The sequence below is a fragment of the Stigmatopora argus genome, chromosome 14 (assembly GCF_051989625.1).
Source record: "Stigmatopora argus isolate UIUO_Sarg chromosome 14, RoL_Sarg_1.0, whole genome shotgun sequence".
Lineage (NCBI taxonomy): Eukaryota > Metazoa > Chordata > Actinopteri > Syngnathiformes > Syngnathidae > Stigmatopora > Stigmatopora argus.
In genome coordinates this window covers 6,803,359-6,822,917 of record NC_135400.1, presented here as the reverse complement: position 1 = coordinate 6,822,917, position 19,559 = coordinate 6,803,359, and the positions used below count along the sequence as shown (strand labels likewise).

Here is a 19,559-nt window from a genome sequence, read left to right as displayed (position 1 = left end):
CAATTGTTGTCCTCAACTACATTGCCTATTAGGTTCTCCAACAAGACTAACTTAAATATTTTTACCCAAAATGCAAAAAAAAAAATCTATAAAGGATTCAATATCCTTCCTAAAAATCCCTTTAAATCTAGCCCGTTTTGATTTTCGATAACATATAAAGAAAGAGCTTGGCCATAATGTTCTGGAGGTGGATGAGTTTTATTTGGAAATTTGACTATCACAGATGAACAATGAGCTTAAAACAAAAAAAATCAAGACAGCATTACTACAGGTTAACAATATGAGTGTTTGAGGATACCATAGTAAACATAAATTCACCCACACACAATTCACTCATATCACACACCCATTCAATTTCATACCAACATGTGGACATCCTCCATTGATAAATCACACTACATCCAGAGGAATTTCAAGCACTTAGAACAATTACCAACGGCGCAATTACTCTAACTATACACATAATTTATATATTTTAATGTATAATAGGTATTCAATAAACAGTACTCCAGTTAGACAGTTTCATTACGTCTTCATAGCGTTCCATAAATAGCAAACCAAAAAAAAGTTGACAGCTCTTCACTGCTGTGATTCAAAACTGGTCCCCAAAAATAATATTAAAACAAAAACAAATACTGATGTGCACAATTCCGCTGTAGTGTCGGATAAGAGTGACAAAAGCAGAAATTGAAGTAGGGCAAGGAGGTGAACGTTGATACTCAGCACAGCACAGACTGATTACTACATTTACTAGGGGGTGACCACTGTACAGGATAAGATCAGACAACACATCAGGCAGACTGTCCACACATCATCCAACAACAACCAAATACATCTTCATGCCTGCTCTGTACACTGCGCCTGACACAACCGGATGGCTTGGGGAAAACACAATTTGGACAGATGGTAATTAGCGATGACAAAACTGCCAGGTCCAACGGCACCACGCCTCAGCTTGCCATCCCATCCTGTCAGGCCTTCTTGGTGTCAATGGAAGTTGGTGAAAATCTTTTTGTTCTCGCTGCTTGGATGTGGAATGGATGAAATGGGAGCTGATGACGACGCTTATTTTGTAGACAGGATGAGAGCCACGATGAGGCCGTAAAGCCCCAGCACCTCGGCGAAGATCAGGATCAAGATCATGCCCACGAAGAGGCGGGGCTGCTGGGCCGTGCCTCTCACGCCGGCGTCCCCTACGATGCCGATGGCGAAGCCGGCCGCCAGACCGCTCAGGCCCACGCTCAGACCGGCGCCTAGATGAAGGAAGCTCCTGTCGAAGTAAAGGGAAATCTCAAGTCAGGGTCGGCGCTCCACAACACAAACGGCATCCTTTGCTGTCAGGGTGCCCGCCTACAGCACACCAGGCAAAACGGTTGAATACGATCTGATTGTCTCGCAGCGTTAAGCGACTAGCATATTTTCTACGCCGTATTCGTCGCTAAAAAATGACTGAATCAAAGGTACGACTTATATGTATGTGCACAAGTTAGACTTGACATGCACAAAACGCCATAACGCAAGACAATGTGGCCGATACGGTCATTTATTTCAGAATACAGAAAAGATAAACAGATAAAACACTAAACAAAATTTATTTTGACGTCTATAAATGAAATTAAAGAAAGAAAAAAACGTATTTTGCATAAAAACGTGAAAAAACTCACTTGTGCCTGCCATTGCTCACTCAGGGCGCCACCATCTTATCTAGGCATGACAAACTAGACCGCTACGGACACACTTCCTGGTTGTACTGCTCACATGACTTCCTTTTTGAATTTGTCTACGTGCAGGCAACACCTTTTTGAATATGCAATCCAACAGACGATCCCTTCGATTCATACAGAATCTCAAAAATAACATGCAATGATTTTTCTGTGTTACTTTCACAGTAACATTTGTAATCCCCATTAAAACCAGAGGTGAAAATTGTGAATCTTATACGAGGGAAATTGTAAAATTAAACTATTTAAAGGCAATTTTAAAATAGGGTTATAGATAAAGTGAACATTTGGAACAGCAGACTATCAGCAATGCAGGAGAGAAAAGGCTGTGTTGAGTGGAACAAGCTAGCAAGCCAAGTGTACCGCCACGCCATTAGGTGCGTCTGGAAAATTGGATGAAATCCAAAACAATAGCTGCCAGATTTCAGCCAATATTTAAAAACTAATCCAGATAAAAAGAAGAAAGAAAAGCAAGAGATCCTCTGTGACTATCTCTTCAGCTTTTCTGGCGTAAATTAGCGAATGTATCCTCATGATATTAGCAGCAAAGACTCCGAACTGCATTAAGCCATTGCAGTTGGGGGGCCAAGTATTTAAAAGACTCACCATGTCACAGAAAGACATTTTTCCCTCCCTATCTTTCTCAATTGTCACTATCAGATAAACACAGACAAACCCAAAAGATATTAAATTCATTCATGAGTTTTTTTTTTACATTTTAGGTTTCAAGATTATTTTGGGCACTTGTCTTATAATTTGTTCAACTTAAGTGCACAGGTAGAAATATGCCCCCCCCCGCCATGTAAAAATATGAGTTTATGACGAATCTTACTTGTAGAGCGTGACCCTTTCATTGATGTTGTTTGCTATCAGCACTGCCACCACCAGCCCGTAGATGGCGATGATACCCGCCATGACCACTGGAATGATGGACTTCATGATGAGCTCTGGCCTCATCACGGACATTGCAGCAATGCCCGTCCCGCTCTTTGCTGTCCCATACGCTGCGCCTAGAGCTTAAGAACAAACATTTTGGTACATGTTAATACAGTCTTCTTTGTAATTTCATGGTTAAAGCATTTTTAACATGGAGGCCCAATTCCAAAGGCACTATATCGGGGGTCGGCAACTACAGTAATCCCTCCAATATCGCGGTTAATGTAGACCAGATATGGTCGCGATAAATGAAAAAAAAAACCAAAGTAGGACCCCTATTATAATTACCGTATTTATTCTAGCTAAATTTTGAATGAAAAAAACTGAAGCAAAGTTCGGGTGCGCGTTATACACGGTCTTCGCCTCTATGACCAAATCCCGGTGAAAAACTGCTCTTCGCAACTGTTATAATGGGGGCAGTAAAACCTGTTTTTGTCCACCAGATGGGGCACGAGAGCCCATTCTTCCAGGACCCCTTGACAGATGGAGAAGGGGCATGTTATGCACATTCCATTTTGTTGTTTTGTCGAATCCTCAAAATAAAAATGACGTCAAATTGGATTTTTTTGTTTCATTTCTTTAAGTTCATCAATAAATGAAAGATAATTAATGAATATTGTAATGAAGTTAAACTTGAGGCAGCATCGTACAACAGAGCAGTCAGTGCATTGTTCTCTACAAAATGCACTGCAGAGAAAATAAACATTTAATCATGATTGCTCATGTTGTATTTGTAGCCAATTTTGATAGTAGGCCAATATATACAGCATGTGTTGCCTTCATTATAAGGATTTTGTTTTAAATGTATATTTATTTTAAAATTCAACTCCAGACATTTTGGGTTGCCGACTCCTGCACTTGATAAACACAAAAGAATATCATGCAATCATTTTCACAATGCAACACATTATAATACCATTCTCTGGTTTAACTGTGAAATGTGCAGTCATTATCAAGTGCATAAAAACCAACATCTCACTTGCTTTTAATATGCACGATGTCGCCTCATTTTTAACACTGTATAGGTGTTGTGTTTTTCAGTTGGGGAGGGCGGGAAAAATGTAATGATGCTTTTTCTTAGGATTGTAGACTGGTAACTTGACTGTAAAATCTAATGTTTTTGGGCAGGCTGGGATGGAGGAGGACATAAACGTTATGCTGAAGTGGCACTCAGACGATCATTTAATGCATAACATTTTTTTCCTGAATTAAAGTGTTCAGAATTTGGTGTACATCTATCAACCTTGAAGTCACACATTTTTTAGTGATCAAACAATAATCGGCCAGGCCTATGATCGGGGCCGACATTTGACGTATACCGGTATCTGCCTTTTCCCCCCCTTATCAAAATGGCCAATATGAAGAAATCAATTTAAAACTTAAACATTTGAGAGGTTTTTGGCAAGAACAATTAATTACTTAAGCAATATTTACTGTTAGCACACGTGATAAGACATCAACTCAATTTGAACTGGGATCGTGGCATCGAGTATCCATGATCATAATCCAACGATTGCTGCGAGCCCTCCTAGTCCGAATGGATTGGATCGATCAATACATAAAGCGACAATAATGGAGTAAATAATTTTGCTGGATTTATTTCATCTCGTTAACCAGACCTGTGATAGGAAAGAAGACATGATGGTGCGTGCATCAAGGTGGAATCATGGATGGTTTCAGTCATGACATCCATCGGAGTTAAACCATACCTGCAACGCGGCCCGTGACAAATACTGACTTTTACAGTCCAAATGTAATGTCCTGCTCCTTTTCCGTCAGTTTGATCTATGTATTAGGCGCACTTGACGTCCCTCGCCCAATGCGTGTCAGGAAAGATAGGCCCTTGCGAATGAATGAGTGGATAAACGCTTTTCTCCTTCACTGTCATGCACCGATACCAGGCCTCAAAATGTGTCAACCCAAAAGGTGCAATTTCCTTCATAACTGCCAGCATCAATTCAAACTTTCCTTTAAATAAAATGCCACATTTTCCAAAACTATATGTTCAATATTAGAGATTGATTCCGCATCAGTTTGTGCGCGCTGGCTTAATCGACGAAGGCCGGCTGGTAGCAATCCGTCCCCGCCTAATGACACGCATGCCCGACTAGTGTAGAAACCGTGACTGGTTTTGACTGTTTTTTTGGCACTGTCGAATTTTTGTTGCGATTCGTGCTGCTTAAATGGCACACACGAAGTGCGAACATCAAATGTCAAATGAAGAAGAAGCAGCTGTAGTTACCGCTGAAGACCATGGCCGCGGAGGCTCCCATCACAGCGAAGAACGACGAGTACTCGGGGCTCTCTTCGGATGACATTTTCCTCGTATTCACTGGCCCAAAAAGCGACGGGAGAAGGTTATCGTATAGTTTACCTCGACGCCACCGTCAGCCTGGGACAGGTTTGATAACGGAGTGTTGCTACAGGCTACCGCGGGCTAGAGGACCGGTGTAGAAGGGGAAAATGGCGAAGTGGAAAATGTCACGTGACTGAGTGACTCGGAAGAAACCATTGCAATAGAGTCAAGGGGGTGCTCAACGGCGCGATAATACATATAATAATGAAAAGTAAGTGTTTTAATGGAAAATTTTGAGGAACTGTATTTAGTTGTAGATGATAATTTGATTTTGAGGTAATTTGATTTAAAAACGTTGAAAACAACGGTTTTATAAAGGGTATTAAATGTTGTGAGTACATTGTATCGTTTTCACATAGTGGTATATTCTGCTGCAAGTGCATTACCTGCAGTCCTGACACCAGTGTATACTTTGAATTGGAATAACCTACTACTTTTTAGCAAAAAAGATTTGCCGAACCTTCATATTTTAGAAATGTGTATTTAAATATTTTTTTTCTAATATCCTTCACGTGGGCACACTATATGAGATCAGAAATGCAGTACTGAGAATTTCCTGTATTCAAATATACTCATATTTCATAATGCTTAAAAGCAAAGAAAAGCTGCAACACACATTACAGAAGCACTGTATTTTAATGAAAGATCAGAATAAAATAAAACTTTAATGAACAGAAGCAAACAATAAAAAAAATGAAATCACCATAAATATGCTACATGATTCCAATCGGACATTGTTCAAACTTGATTGGGTAAATTGAGCTATTAAAAAAAATGGGCCTCTCATCATTGTTACACTACACAAACATATATAGAGCTCTTTAATGGAAAGTAATGGATGTCCTAATTATGCAGGTAAAACTCCAGGCATACCCTGCAATCACAAACTGGAAATTTAGTTCCTTGGAGGACAGCTTTACTTTTAAAATCTAACAATCGAATTCTGACAACTACCAGAGAGCCAGTTCTATTATTGTCTCGCCCAAACTTAACTAAATGAGCTCTTTGGCCTCCCAGGTTCCCCACGGAGAAGTACACACGCAATCTTCACCCACCCTCACATACTTCCAAGCAGTAGTTCAGCTTTAAAATCACCTGCAGGAAATGTACGGGCATGATTATCCTTACTAATTCCCCAACCCTTCTACATATCAGGCTAAGAAGTTACTAAACTTTCTATAAAAACATAAAATTTAAAAATTTTAAAAAAAATCTCCACTGATATTTCAGTTCACTTGCACAATCTGCATCTTAGCCAGATATATTTAAATTGTCACTGTAAACTTTTTTGTGTGAATACACTGGGAGGATGGCAACATTCGCAGTGCAAGGTCAATATTGTGTGACTTACACTGATCTTGCCCCGACCTACCCAGTCTTACTCATTGATCACTGATAATAGGTTTATCACACCAACATGTCTAAAAATCCCATCTCCACATACGTGCCTATGAGTTATTTCACACACGCATACACACCCTACAGGCATTCATACCTGGCCCGAGCACAGCTAGCATTTGGGATTGCATTATCGGAAAGCTTGCTGTGACTGCTGGAAAACAGGAAGGAGGAAGATAAGGCATCACATGCTATTCATGGCAAAGCCGTAGAGTGAAAGTGTGGCACAGCGATGGCTTAAACGCGGGATGAGGGAGCTACACTGGAACCCCGCTAAGACGAGGGGATGCAACTTGGAAAAAGTCATGGAGCGCAATGAAGATTTCCCGTTCAGTCCCAGCCGTTGTCTTTGATCATGTGGGACAGCTCAATGATGAACTTCCCTTCCTTGTACTTTTGACTCAGTTCAAAGGCTTGTTCCTGTAAAAACATAATCATTGATGTCAAGAGCAAAACAATTCCAATTCATCTAGCTACCTCCACATTTTTTATTTTATCTTTACCATTAATAAAAATCATGAACATTTGGAAATAAAGGCCAAACTGTTTAAAAAGAATGTATGTCTTTAGAAAGTAAAACTATATAAATTCGCTCCCCCCAGTCAAAATGAATTGCCATCAGTGGCACTATTGGAAAATGTTTGTTGCTTTGTTAACTTTAAAGTTGAGTCTGGTATTTGTTTTATTCTTTTTGTTTTACATCTAAATACCACATAAACTGTTTAACATGCTCTTGCTTGGTATGTTTTTTTCTAGCACAACCTCTCCTATATGAATATGTAGTTTGACCATAATAAGTCCAAAAATAGACAAGAATAAGCAAATTTGAATTGAAAAAAGCATTACAATTAAAACCATAAACATGCTCAACAACAGTGTGTCCAAATGTGAAATTAGATAATAATATATCCAAACATTTACAATTTTTTTAAAAATTATAATTTTAGAATTTTAAAAACTTCCATAGCAACTTATTAAAAAAAAAAGAAAATTGTTGCTTTGCATTCTCAGATAGAGCAAATGCAACATTAAATGTTAAATGTAAAATAACTACACAACTTTACAAAAATATTTCAAACTGTGTACAATGGGCCATAGTTTTTCTTTTCTGGGCTGATTCTCGTGCATATGGTTGTGTTCATACAAAATGGCTTTATAATATTGAGACAAAAATAACAAAACAAGAACTGTAATTATTCATATGTGTTTTGATTTACTTCTCATCTATGACATCTTCAACGGGCTAAAATAATGGCTGTTTTTTTATTTTATTTTATTTTTTTATATTATAGTTTGCGTTTCAAAGACGCCGGTGTGTCCATCAGCCTTTAAGGGTTAAATGGTAACATCTTTTCAAAACGAAAAATCGATTCTTGGCATGAGTATATCTATAACTTATTGTCATAAGTATTGTGAAATAACCCCATTTTAATATATACACTAGGCTCCTGCACCCCGCAATGTTAAGTGTTGTGGAAAGGACTGATATATTATCAGACACATAATGGAAACTCACATATTTCCAGCCCAGAGTGGTGTGACAGTTTTCACAATAGATGTCAGCCACCGCATGAAGTCCTGTGAGCAGCAGCCTTTCCTCTGCAGGACCACAGCCAATGTTTACCCTGAAAGTCATCAAGTAGTAGATGTCCACATTTGCTGAATAAAATGTAATTCCTGTAAGACTTGTAAATTTAAAGCTATCACATGATTCAGGGTTAAATATATTAAGACTCTTATTTTATTTCCAGCCATTACATCTCATCATCAGGTTAGAGCCAATGTATCACTGACCTACTAACCCAATGGCAGATTAGCTAACACCCAACTTCAAAGTCCACTCGCGAATAAATCAAATTATCTATGCACTATTAGGTTTCTGTCAACATGTCTAAAAATAGGAAACTATCTAAACTATAAGTGGACTCATTAAAAAATAATTGGATCATAATGATACAATAATAAAATAATAATAATAATTTTAAATTTAAATAATTTAAAATAATAATAATTTTAAATTTAAATTAAATTTAAATAATTTAAAATAATAATAATAAAGTAAAATAAAATACAAATAATTGAAATAATTTAACATTTAAATAAAATTAAAAAAAAATTAAAATAATAATAATAAAATTTAAAAAATGATAAAATAACTGAATTTCTATTTGTATCAGTGATCAATTTAAGTAAGTTTAACAATGTCATTACTAAGTGAAATTGTAATCAAAATACTCACACAGAGTTGAAAAGGTAAGCTCTGCCTTGACTACCTTGGAAAGACTAGGAAACAAAAACAAAAAAATGTGTTCATTGCTGCACAGTAAGAGTCAACTGTTTATTTTTACATGATCTTGTTAATGTGGCAGTGTTCCACATTGTTTCTCAATTTAATCCACTGCTTATAGATCAACCTAGTTTTCCCACATGTTGTTTACATACACGGGTTTTAGTGGAAATTTTTCAAATGATAGGGCGACACTTGCGCGTGAGAACACATCAGCCACGTGAAGTGATAAATACAACAAAAGGGTGGCATCTGACCTTGGAGATTAGATCATCATGGTTGGCCAGATGGGCGCGGCAGTGCACACAGCTGTAACGGCGGTGGCAGGAGTCCAGGTAAGCCTGGAATGTCTTGGCTTTTGTCAGCTTCACCATGTCTAAAAAAGGAAAAGAGTTGCTGTATTCCCGTTCACAGGAAAATATCTTATCGTCTTAACCAGTGATTTTGAGCCCCCGGGGTTTGGCACACTTTTGCTTTGAGTCATCAAGTAACCTTTGGAAATGGTTTGTTAATTACAAATACATTATTTTTCATCTATCGTGACAGAGCGAAGAGTTGAATTTCTGTAAGTAAATTAAGGCATGTTACCATTATTTAAGTATTCAATACTTTTTGTTATGTTACTGTATGGTGCTTTGATTTTTTTTTTAATTCACATTGGTGACATGGCCTAGTTGGCTCAAAAAAGGTCAGGAAACACAGCATTAGTGTTCATGTGTTGTGGAAAATGACCCAAATTTAACTTCAATGCCCTGAAAATTGACTGGAAATAATGTTTTTGCCTGAAAGCCTAACTGACTAAATCATTTTTAACTTGCTGTCAAACTATCAAAGACCAAATGCCAACTTTTTTAATAACAATCATGACTCTTTTGTTCATTCTGATTCAGGCCATGGCCTCGCATGTGTTGCATTTTCCAAATACCTTGAAAATGTAAGCAATGATAATTTGTGCACCAATAATGCGAGTGTCATACAGTGAAATGCATAATAAATGCCTTAAAAGTTTGTTTAATGATGTGCAATCAGATTTTTCTAAATAAAATTGTGTATTGCTGCAATTTACATTGAGAAACACTAATATGAATCCCAGTTACAAACTTTTTGTTGTTGTAGAAGTGCAGTACTAGTAAACACAATTCTAGCTTAACTCTGCAAGATTGTGAGGTTATCCTTTGCAAAGCATAAATCAAAGATTACGATCTACTGCAAACGGATGGTATTACGTACAGACAATTATCGTGATTGAATAAAAAATAAGACTGCTTTTGTCACATTGTCTAGTTCATCCCGAACACGCTTGAAGTCACTCAAGGAAGAATTATGTCCGGACATGTCATGACATCTTTCTTCAAAAGAGAACAAAGCTTGCAAAACATATCACCGACTTTTCAATTTAATATTAAACTAAAAAACACATATAGAATGTTAGGCGCAACCCTGGCTCTGAGATACAAACACGGATTAGATAGATCAACAAAACCATCTCGGACCTAGCCTGGTGGGCTAGCATGCTGGCTAGCTACGCACCGTCACAACATTGCAGCAATCAAATACGCACTGCAGATTCTTCCCGCCTTTAGACACTTACCTCCTGGTGTCAGGACTATTTTCAACCTCCACAATGTGATTTAATGCGACTGACAGCTGAAAAAAAGGGAGAAACTAAAACGACCAGAAGCGCCGAGGCTCACAGTATTCAGCAGTCGATCACGCGTTGACGTATTTGACCAAAAATACAATAAAAACAGCTTCTGCTATTGACACGCGTGGTCCCGTTTCTTTCGAAGATATTTCCCCCAAATATTTTCCGTCGAAAAGGGAGCGAAATTGAACAAAGCTGGCAGTTTGTCAGGTTCGTGACTAATTGCTGCGCGGACGGATGAAATATGTGGTTTGTTTATGAAAACACACTTAGGCGGGGAAGTCTGAAGCACATGGGAGGGCAAAACAAAAGGTATGGACCAATAGGAGCTTTGGAATCCGTTTTAGAATGTGGGTCAACCAATCAGATTTGACTTCACGTGAGCCCGTTCGTACTGTTCCCAAGCAATGGTTTATCATTTCCTGCTTCTGGATGGGAATTCAGGTCTCAGAACAATACTTTACTGTATTATTTTTCCAAAAGAAAACACTCCCCTCATGATCCACACATTAACGGAATGGCTATTTTAGTCTTCCATCTGTTTTTTTTAAAGGACTTCTGTTCATTGGAGATGTTAATCTTTGACTGCCACTGACGGCAAATGACGTCGATGATAGCAAAAGTATAAATAGCCATTGAAGTATTGATTGATATTTTACGTTCAACTTAACACATTTTGAATAATACACATGCGAAATATTAAAATTTAACTTTAAGACCGGAGAGAAAATCATATAGTAATAATAACCGATTAAATTTTTTAAAAATAACTAATGTTACAGTCATACCATTTTTTTGGCTACCAATACCGATTCCAACAAATAGCTGTGTGGTATCAGCTGATGCCGAAAGTATCCCTTTACCCCTTAAAAAAATCTGGCTGACCACCGATTCAGAACCGCTTATCCTCACAAGGCCCGCGGGGGGTGCTGGAGCCCATCCCAGATGACTATGGGCAGCAGGCGGGGGTACACCGTGAATCGGTGGACATGGAGACGGACAACCACGTATGCTCATACTCATTGCTAGGGGCAATTTAGGGCCAATGCATGTTTTGGTGATTTGGGGATTTGGGGAGTACCTGGAGAAAACCCATGCAAGCCTGGGGAGGAAATGCAAGGTTCACCAATCAAACCCTTGACCCCAGAACTGTGAGGCCGACACGTTAACCACTCATCAGCGGGTCGCCCTTGTTGATCGTTTATTTCTTATTACTCATTAATATGTACCAGAACATCTGAAAAAGGTTATTTTTCAAGAATACATTAGTTTTGAACACTGCTTATATTTGTCGGGGTCACAGTCTGAACTGACACCCCAAACCGGTCACCAGTCACTCATAGAAAAAGACAAACATTTACACTCTTAATCACACCGCCACCTGAGTGGAAATCAATCCCACCCTTCCTGCAACAAAGTCAGGGGAAAAAACCAATGAACAATCGGGTGGCCTTTCTAAGAATTTTGAAGCCATATTGTCCGCCAATTTGCTCAAACAATTGAGGAAAATAAGCGCTCAAATTTGTTCCTCAATGTAATTTGGGAAGCGTCAAGTTTTGCCCACATGCTAGCACAATTTCCACGTTTCCCTTCTAAATGCCGCTCCGCAATTATCCATTCATATTCCATTAACCCACTTCTCCCATTGTAAGGCAGAGCTAATAGGGTTAGAAAAAAAATGCAGCCTTTGTTTTCTCTCGAGGGACTGTTTGCTTAGTACCATTCCAATGTAATCAGACTTTGACCATGACCTGGGTAAAAAAAAAGAGTACACATTGTTTTATTTTCCTTTCTATATTTGCTTTTATTGCTAAATCATTGGCTGCCATTGACAGCGATTGACATCCAATCCATTTAAACTTGGCGGGGCTGCCAATCAAATCTGATTGGACATCTATCGTTGTCGATGGCAGCAAAACATTATAACTAAAGGCTAGCCATCTCTGTTGAAATGATGTTTACCACTGTCAATGGCTTTGAATGAGTTAACCTTAAATGATGTTATCACATTCACACATAAAATGAATTATCATGTGTTGTGTCCAGAAGACAGCTCATTTAAATGATGAACTAGCCATCACAGTCACCTAATTAGGAATGATCAGTTAGGTAATCTAAGATTACACAGTGGAGATAATTCAGTCATGCTATAAATGAGTAATATAACTGATAGCTTGCCACTTTCAGTCAGTTCCAATCTTCGAGCACAAGAAAGGTGCCATTTACGAGTTATTGCATTTGGACGTGGAGAGGTCACAACTAAGTGTTTCTTAGGAGATAGCTTGATAGAAGCGAGGGATAGTCGGTCATGATCCCCGTGGCCCCCATTTGGAAAGCCGCTCGTATATCCTCATCTGTGTTGCATACAAACAAATGGACCTGCAAAGTTACAAAGTTAAGCGTCACGTGCTCGCAAGTTGTGAAATAGTTTCTCCTAATGATAGATGGATGTTCTCTTGTTAGCTTTCCTGAAGCAAGCTCATTCCTATGTGCAGTTGTAATAAAATGATGGCATTCAGTCTTCAATTGTTTTCACACAAGGCCATTAGGGGCCCACTAATGGCCCAACTACGTGGTGAGCTCATGCTTTCACAAATGACATAGGGGCAAAGCGAAAACACCTACTGAGCTCGCGAGTGATTTATAAAGCGCTGAATGAACTGATTTATTAATGGTTTTTCAGTTGGGGACTTAGAAACCGGAGCACCAGATTTAGGTAGTATTTGAAAAGAACATGGATTAGACCTTAAAATACAGCAGACAAAAAAGCATCATACCTGAATTCCACGGGCTGCAAGATGTTTGAAGAGACTCTTCCTCATTGTTACTCTACAATGATGAAATTAAGACCATGCTAATCATTTTGGCAGATTGTGATAATACAATCACTAGGTAATATATTCAGAAAAAAACGCTAATACGAGAGGAGTATATACTACATCTCGTTGGAAGGTGGTTGTGCGTTACCCTATTGTGAGGACATTTGTGTGCATCATTTTGGGAATATTTTGAAGGGAAGACAAAAGCAAACAACCCTCGATAGGTTGCATCTGAAAGTCAGGGTAATTTTCGTACTATTAAACACATTCTAGTACTATTAAATCACTAGTTATTTGTTACTTTGTTAATAGATGGCGAATTAGAACAAATAAAAATGTTTTTCCAATCCAATATCCCTTTTTAGTGTTTTTTTCAGATGGTTGGAACAAATTAATTTGTTTTTAGTTCATTCCTATGGGAAACGTTCATTTGAGTTACGAGTAAATCGACATACGAGCTCAGTCCCGGAATGAATTAAGCTTGTATCTCGAGGTACCACTGTACAGATTGAAACCTTAATCTGATTCAAAATTGACATTGTTTCAAATACAAAACTATTTTAGTCCTAAACCACTTAATATCTTCAATAAGCATGCATACATATTTATGACAGGTGTCAAGTTATGTTGATGACAACATTCAAGTAAAGTGTTATTTTAATTATGAGTATTTTTCAAAAATTATGAAGTATTTTACTCTGTCCTGTGCAGAGGTGCATTGAAATATGAGCTATAAGACTTATGTTTCTTTTTAGAATATGACCAGCTTTGTTTTTGCTTTATCTTGGCAAGTGAAAATATGAAGTATGAGCTTGTTGTTTTTAGAGAATGGCAGACATGGATTATGTCATTTACATTTATTTTAACTTATTTACTGCATTTGACAGTGAATGACTTCAAAACTATTTCAACTGGGGTGGCTGGCATTGAGTGATCATGTTTCATTGCCATAGACAGCGATATACGTTTATTGTTTATTTGCCCCTCCAAGTCAAAATGGATTGGGCGTCTGTCGCTGTCAATGGCAGCCAATGAGTCAATGGAAAAAGATGTTTTCAGCACGACTCCAGAAAGAAAATTTGTATCTCATGTCACCAATGTATATAATTATGAACTCTTTTCACCAATTGAATAAGATTAATTCTCACAAAGGTCTGTTTGTATTTCCAAAAAAATGAAAAATGGTAAAGAAAGTCAGTGTCTTACTTGTCTATCAGAGTAACAATCACTCTGTTCCTCAAAAGATTATTCTCAGGAATAAATGTTCTGCACACAAAGAGAGACAATTAGCACCATTATTTTCCCCACCTAAAAATCATTGAAATTATACATTATGAAATATCTACAATAAGAGCTATAAGGCAATACCTGTTGAATATGCGTGGCAGGTAAAACTGTAGTAAACTCTCCCCAAGTGGCACAAAGGGCAGCAAACCACTGTAGTAGAGGAGAAGAAGAAGCACACCTCGATACATGGAAAAACTGTACGGCATGTCTCCATTCTAAATGGATGAAAAAATGAATATTTCAGTTATGTACTATAGCAAAAATTTAAAAGTAAAAAACTGAGTGTAAGGTACGGTCATTTACTCACCATTTTATGGCACTTGCTCATGATATTTGAATTCAGAGATGCCCAGACAGTGATCTTCTCCCTTTGGTAGAATTTGACCAACTCAGACACCTACACAGACAGAATTATATTTCAACAGAAGCTACAGCGTTTAATTTTATTAAGCAAACTTTACCGCTTTAATCAAAGACAGCGGGACATCTTCCTCATAAAAAGTACAAATATTCAACTTTAAGAATACAAACATAGCAATAGCTGTTCACCCATGCAATCAGCAATGCAGTTACTGATACATTTTGACCCTTTTGTTTGTATTACAACCTGAACACACAACTCCCTGCATTTAAAATCCCTTAAAAATATTTTGTTTTTAAAATAATACAGTTAAAATATCAATTTCTGCTTACAAATGGTTCCCTTTTTCAGCTAGCTCAGCAAAGTATTTAATCAATACCGACTTAAATCTTTGGCAGTACAATATTTTAGTGCTTACAGTAATCCCTCGATTATCGCGGTTAATGTAGACCAAACATGGCCGCGATAAACGAAAAACCACGGAGTAGGGTCCCCCTATTTAAAAATAAATATATTTAAAATATATATATATATATATATATAACTTCAGTGCTGAGTTCTATTAGCAAGTGGAGGATAGGGGAGTGGCTTCCGCTTGCGAATTTCAACATGGATTTTCACATTTATATGAACTTAAAAAAATATTTTTATTTTATTTTTTACTTCAGTGCTAAGTCCTAGTAGCAAGCGGAGAACAGGGGAGTGGCTTCCACTTGCAACTTTCAGTGTGGATTTTCATTTTTAAGAACTTCCCCCCCAAAAATGTAATTAAAAAAAATATATCCCCCAGAAAATTAAATTACTTATGTTTTTATTGAAACACACACTTTGTGGAAGAGCACCACTAATTTCGTTATACGCAGCTGTTGTATAATGACAATAAAGGTTTTTGATTTGATTTGTGAAAAAAATCTGCTATGTAGTGAAGCCGCGAAAGTTGAACCCGCAATATTCGAGGGATTACTGTATAATTTGTTGTTTGTATTACAATACACTTCAAATACCCATTTCAATATTTTAGTGCTATGACATCTTAAGGTTATTGTTGTGGCAGGCATGCCGTGTGTGTGTGTGTGTGTGTGTGTGTGTGTGTGTGTGTATTGCCTTTTCTATCAACTGGTTGTTGTTTTCTTTAATCTCAATGCTGATTGGGACCTTTGGGAACTTTCGGAACACATCCTCCAGTAAAGCAAACTTCCTGTCGGAACCTCTACTATAGTGACCTGCAGGACAGAAGGCATGAAAAAGATGAAAAACACGTGCTTTTCTGTTAACTGTTTTGTTTGGATGATTTTGTAACCCTTTGTGAATGATCTACTCTGTGGGAGTGACTCACCTGGATGAAAAGTCACTTCAAGCCTTTGTTTGTACAAAGGTAAATCCTGAAAAAGTCCCACGAAGAATATTCAATGTGATTGAAAACACTCGCAGAGATATTAATCTTCAAATGTGATTGTAAGAGATATTACTATTTTCATTGGATTAGTTCACTCAATATTCAGCATATATGATGACTCCAAGCAGGTTTATTGTATATTCAGTCAATATTGGCTGCTGGATATAGAATACTGTGCTATTAAAAAGTATCTTAACTTTCATTTTTTGTCATTCATCATTTTCCAAACCACTTGTCATCACAAGGGTCGCGGGTGGTGCTGGAGCCTATCCTAGCACCCTGAATTTGTGCCCAATCACAGGGCTGCAGGATAAAGGGTCTCAGTGGGTTAACATAGATACTGTGCAGGTACGTGTAGTATACATATGGAGTAAGATAACAAATTGTCAGTGACAGTCCATTCCTTTTTCCCACCTGCAGGCGGAGTGAAGAGATGCTGATATCATGGCCTGTCTGCCTTAATAAATTTTCATCATGTGACACCACCACATAACCATCAAATGTCAAGTGACAGTCCAGTTCAAACATCTGTGTTCCCAGCTCCACTGCGCTGTAATAGCAGTCGCATACACACATTGTTAGACAGTAAAGTTCAAAAGCACTTTGTTGCTTTTGTCTCCAGACACCACTGATATGGATACAGGTAAGTTTAAAAAGATTGCATTTTATGGTATGATAACAAAAATAATGTACCGTATTTACTGGCATATACGCCACCCCCGCGTATAGGCCGCACCCTTAAAATTGTTGAATTTTACAATCTCTCGCGTATAAGATGTCCCCTAATTCACAATTTTCACCTCCATATTATACTTTGAAGGGAAAATCTTAAGAAAAATCATCACATGGTATTTCTGAGATACTGTGTGAATCAAAAGCACATTTTTAGGGTCAATATCATTTATCCAGTAATGGTTGTTTTCTTACTGCAAAACAGAAAATAACCAACAAATTGTAAATGTTACTTTGCCTACATCTACTGGTGAAAAAGAGTATAGTAATTCTTGTGCACATAAGCCATACCCTTGTTTCAGTCATATTTTTTTTGTGTTACAAATACGGCTTATATGCGAGAAAATATAGTACATTGTACTCACTGACTAAATGCATCCATGGTGCTTTCTATCCGCTCTCCACATCCTGGTAAGACAGTAAAACAGTTATCAGAAATAGTGTTTTTTAACTATAAACCCTAAATTGGTGACCAGCGAATCACAGAGCACAAGGTGACAGACAACTATTTACACTCACACTCATACCTAAGGGCAATTTAGTGTGTTCAACCAGCCTACCAAGCATGTTTTTAGAATGTGCGAGGAACCTGAAGTACCCGGAGAAAACCCACGCAAGCACAGGAAGAAAGGGCAAACTCTACACATGTCCAAACCTAGGATTGAACCCTCAATCTCAGAACTGTGAGGCCAACGTCCTTGCACCTTATGTGTGAAAATAACATCACTCATTTATGGTGTGCCTTATAATCCAGTGTCTTATACTCCATATAATACATTACCTATTGAATATTATTGTTTTACATCAACTTTATACCTTCCAAAGATTGATTATTGATCTTAGAAACTATTTTTGATGATTCAAAGGTCTACTCCCTCCCCCCAGAAATCTTTGACTCTCTTACCTCCTCTGTGGGAAATGTGCACACAATAGAATCCCATGCATTTCCTCTTATGGAGAATGTGGGGGTTCTTGAGCAGGTATAACGAGGCAAGCATGTACCCTCCCAACGCTGGGAGCATGACGCACCAAAAAGCGCACATCTCTTTTGGGGGGGAAAAACTGCAAGAACTCTCCTCAGGGTTTTTTTTGGCTGAAAAATTAAGGGTTTTAATGAATGTCAGCTGAAACAAAAATCTCAGTACAAACTACTTGCTGCTCTTGCTCTTAATCTACCTGTGAAAATCTGGGCGAACAGGTATTGCTGTCGAAGGTCCCGAGGAAGTCAGCACACAATCTTTCTCCCTTTTTTTCACGTCTCCGCTTGGCTTCTTGCAAAGGCACTCAGAAGAGCTGGCACTGTAAAAATGAGTTAATGAAGCACCTGCTCTGACCCAAAGCTCACCTTTACCTACCTAGCCTCTCCTTATCATGTGTCAACATTTTTTCTCCTTTATAAGACAACTTGAAGTTCGTCACTCTGAAAAAAACAGGATGTAAAACAGGATACTTAATCAGGCACCACCAAATGTTGATTTAAATTTTTCAATCGACTGCATGCATAATTTAAGATCATTATTAAAGTAGCAGGTTAAACAATGAGTGAATTATTTTCTGTTTGATAGAGTATGACATGCATCATTCTTCATATATAATGGAAAACTGGAATGTTACCAACCGTAGTGCGAAAGGTGGAACTCATTAGGCCAAAAAAGGTTGTTTTCCCCCTAAAATAAGGTCTGTAAAATCTGCTTGTGTCAAGAATTTTGGCTCCAACTTTTCTTAAGACAGCAATGGACTATGTATTGACATGATTGTGTGAACATACATTTCTTCCTAAGTCATAATCAGCTAAAATTCTGGATAAATTCTGTATTTCCCTACTAGGTGATGAATTTCTTAGAAGGGCGTGTTGCAGAGGAGGGAATGAAAGCTGTGCAACTTGAAAAGCAAGTTGGAACTAGAAGATGCATTCTCATTTGACATCTAGCACTGTCATTGGCACTGAACATTTATTCCCACTTCTCCAAGTTTAAATGAATTGGAGGACTATTGTTGTAAATCAGAGCCAGTGAACTAATTTTGTGTCACTTCCTTGCTAATTTTTGGGTACTTTCTAAGAATTTTGGGTCATTTGCTGCAACATTTTTATTACATTCTGTACATTTTAGATTATTCTTGTGGTTTTAAGGCTTAATATAGATTTTAACAAGTTACTTTCTTTTGGAAATAATGTTTTTGTGACATTTTGGAAAGATTTTCTGCAACAACTACATACAATATTGCACACCTTGATTTAAATGATGTAAAATGAATTAATTATATATATATATATATATATATATATATATATATATATATATATATATATATATATATATATATATATATATATATATATATATATATATATATATATATATTATATATATATATATATATATATATATACACATACACACACATTTTGATATTTGAGAATTTCAATGTTTTTGCCAGTGGAAATGAACAGGGTGTTTTTTATGAAAATATCCACGTTTTGCTCCTCCTATTCCAAATCGAAGTCCACCACTGCCAATGGCAGTCAATGAAATAAACAGAAAAATACCCACTTTTTTTCCAACCCTATTCATTGATCAACACATAAAATCATGAAAGGATCTCATGTCCAAATGACAAGA

At 37.5% G+C, this 19,559-nt stretch overlaps 3 protein-coding genes across 3 annotated transcripts; all 3 read right to left on the bottom strand.

Moving 5' to 3' along the window:
* Nucleotides 1–179: 179 nt before the first annotated feature.
* On the bottom strand, nucleotides 180–5,142 carry atp6v0ca (ATPase H+ transporting V0 subunit ca). The gene is made up of 3 exons (XM_077618873.1): nucleotides 4,900–5,142; nucleotides 2,554–2,737; nucleotides 180–1,270 (listed from the first exon to the last, which is right to left on the bottom strand). The coding sequence occupies exons 1-3, from the start codon at nucleotides 4,973–4,975 to the stop codon at nucleotides 1,066–1,068; spliced, it is 465 nt and encodes a 154-aa protein (XP_077474999.1). The 5' UTR covers nucleotides 4,976–5,142; the 3' UTR covers nucleotides 180–1,065.
* Nucleotides 5,143–5,630: 488 nt separating this feature from the next.
* Nucleotides 5,631–10,614, bottom strand: ypel3 (yippee-like 3). The gene is made up of 5 exons (XM_077618874.1): nucleotides 10,290–10,614; nucleotides 8,956–9,074; nucleotides 8,651–8,694; nucleotides 7,928–8,036; nucleotides 5,631–6,831 (listed from the first exon to the last, which is right to left on the bottom strand). Exons 2-5 carry the CDS (start codon nucleotides 9,070–9,072, stop codon nucleotides 6,742–6,744), a joined length of 360 nt encoding a protein of 119 aa, XP_077475000.1. The 5' UTR covers nucleotides 9,073–9,074; nucleotides 10,290–10,614; the 3' UTR covers nucleotides 5,631–6,741.
* A 913-nt stretch (nucleotides 10,615–11,527) lies between these two features.
* On the bottom strand, nucleotides 11,528–19,081 carry gdpd3a (glycerophosphodiester phosphodiesterase domain containing 3a). Its single transcript, XM_077619958.1, has 12 exons — nucleotides 18,294–19,081; nucleotides 18,115–18,237; nucleotides 17,843–18,031; nucleotides 17,304–17,346; nucleotides 16,621–16,756; nucleotides 16,147–16,192; nucleotides 15,915–16,033; nucleotides 14,757–14,846; nucleotides 14,531–14,664; nucleotides 14,369–14,428; nucleotides 13,121–13,172; nucleotides 11,528–12,722 (listed from the first exon to the last, which is right to left on the bottom strand). Exons 3-12 carry the CDS (start codon nucleotides 17,979–17,981, stop codon nucleotides 12,603–12,605), a joined length of 939 nt encoding a protein of 312 aa, XP_077476084.1. The 5' UTR covers nucleotides 17,982–18,031; nucleotides 18,115–18,237; nucleotides 18,294–19,081; the 3' UTR covers nucleotides 11,528–12,602.
* Between the last annotated feature and the right edge of the window lie 478 nt (nucleotides 19,082–19,559).

Excerpts from the sequence above, each read along its gene's own strand:
- atp6v0ca (XM_077618873.1), bottom strand. The coding sequence starts at position 4,975 with ATGTCATCCGAAGAGAGCCCCGAGTACTCGTCGTTCTTCGCTGTGATG. Across the intron at positions 2,738-4,899 it reads CGCGGCCATGGTCTTCAGCG|CTCTAGGCGCAGCGTATGGG; the intron begins GTAACTACAGCT and ends TTTGTTCTTAAG. Across the intron at positions 1,271-2,553 it reads GAAAGGGTCACGCTCTACAA|GAGCTTCCTTCATCTAGGCG; the intron begins GTAAGATTCGTC and ends TTACTTCGACAG.
- ypel3 (XM_077618874.1), bottom strand. The coding sequence starts at position 9,072 with ATGGTGAAGCTGACAAAAGCCAAGACATTCCAGGCTTACCTGGACTCC. Across the intron at positions 8,695-8,955 it reads ATGATGATCTAATCTCCAAG|TCTTTCCAAGGTAGTCAAGG; the intron begins GTCAGATGCCAC and ends TTTGTTTCCTAG. Across the intron at positions 6,832-7,927 it reads CCACTCTGGGCTGGAAATAT|GAACAAGCCTTTGAACTGAG; the intron begins GTGAGTTTCCAT and ends ATGTTTTTACAG.
- gdpd3a (XM_077619958.1), bottom strand. The coding sequence starts at position 17,981 with ATGTGCGCTTTTTGGTGCGTCATGCTCCCAGCGTTGGGAGGGTACATG. Across the intron at positions 16,034-16,146 it reads TGAAGTGACTTTTCATCCAG|GTCACTATAGTAGAGGTTCC; the intron begins GTGAGTCACTCC and ends TCTGTCCTGCAG. Across the intron at positions 12,723-13,120 it reads TTGCAGCCCGTGGAATTCAG|GTCCATTTGTTTGTATGCAA; the intron begins GTATGATGCTTT and ends GTAACTTTGCAG.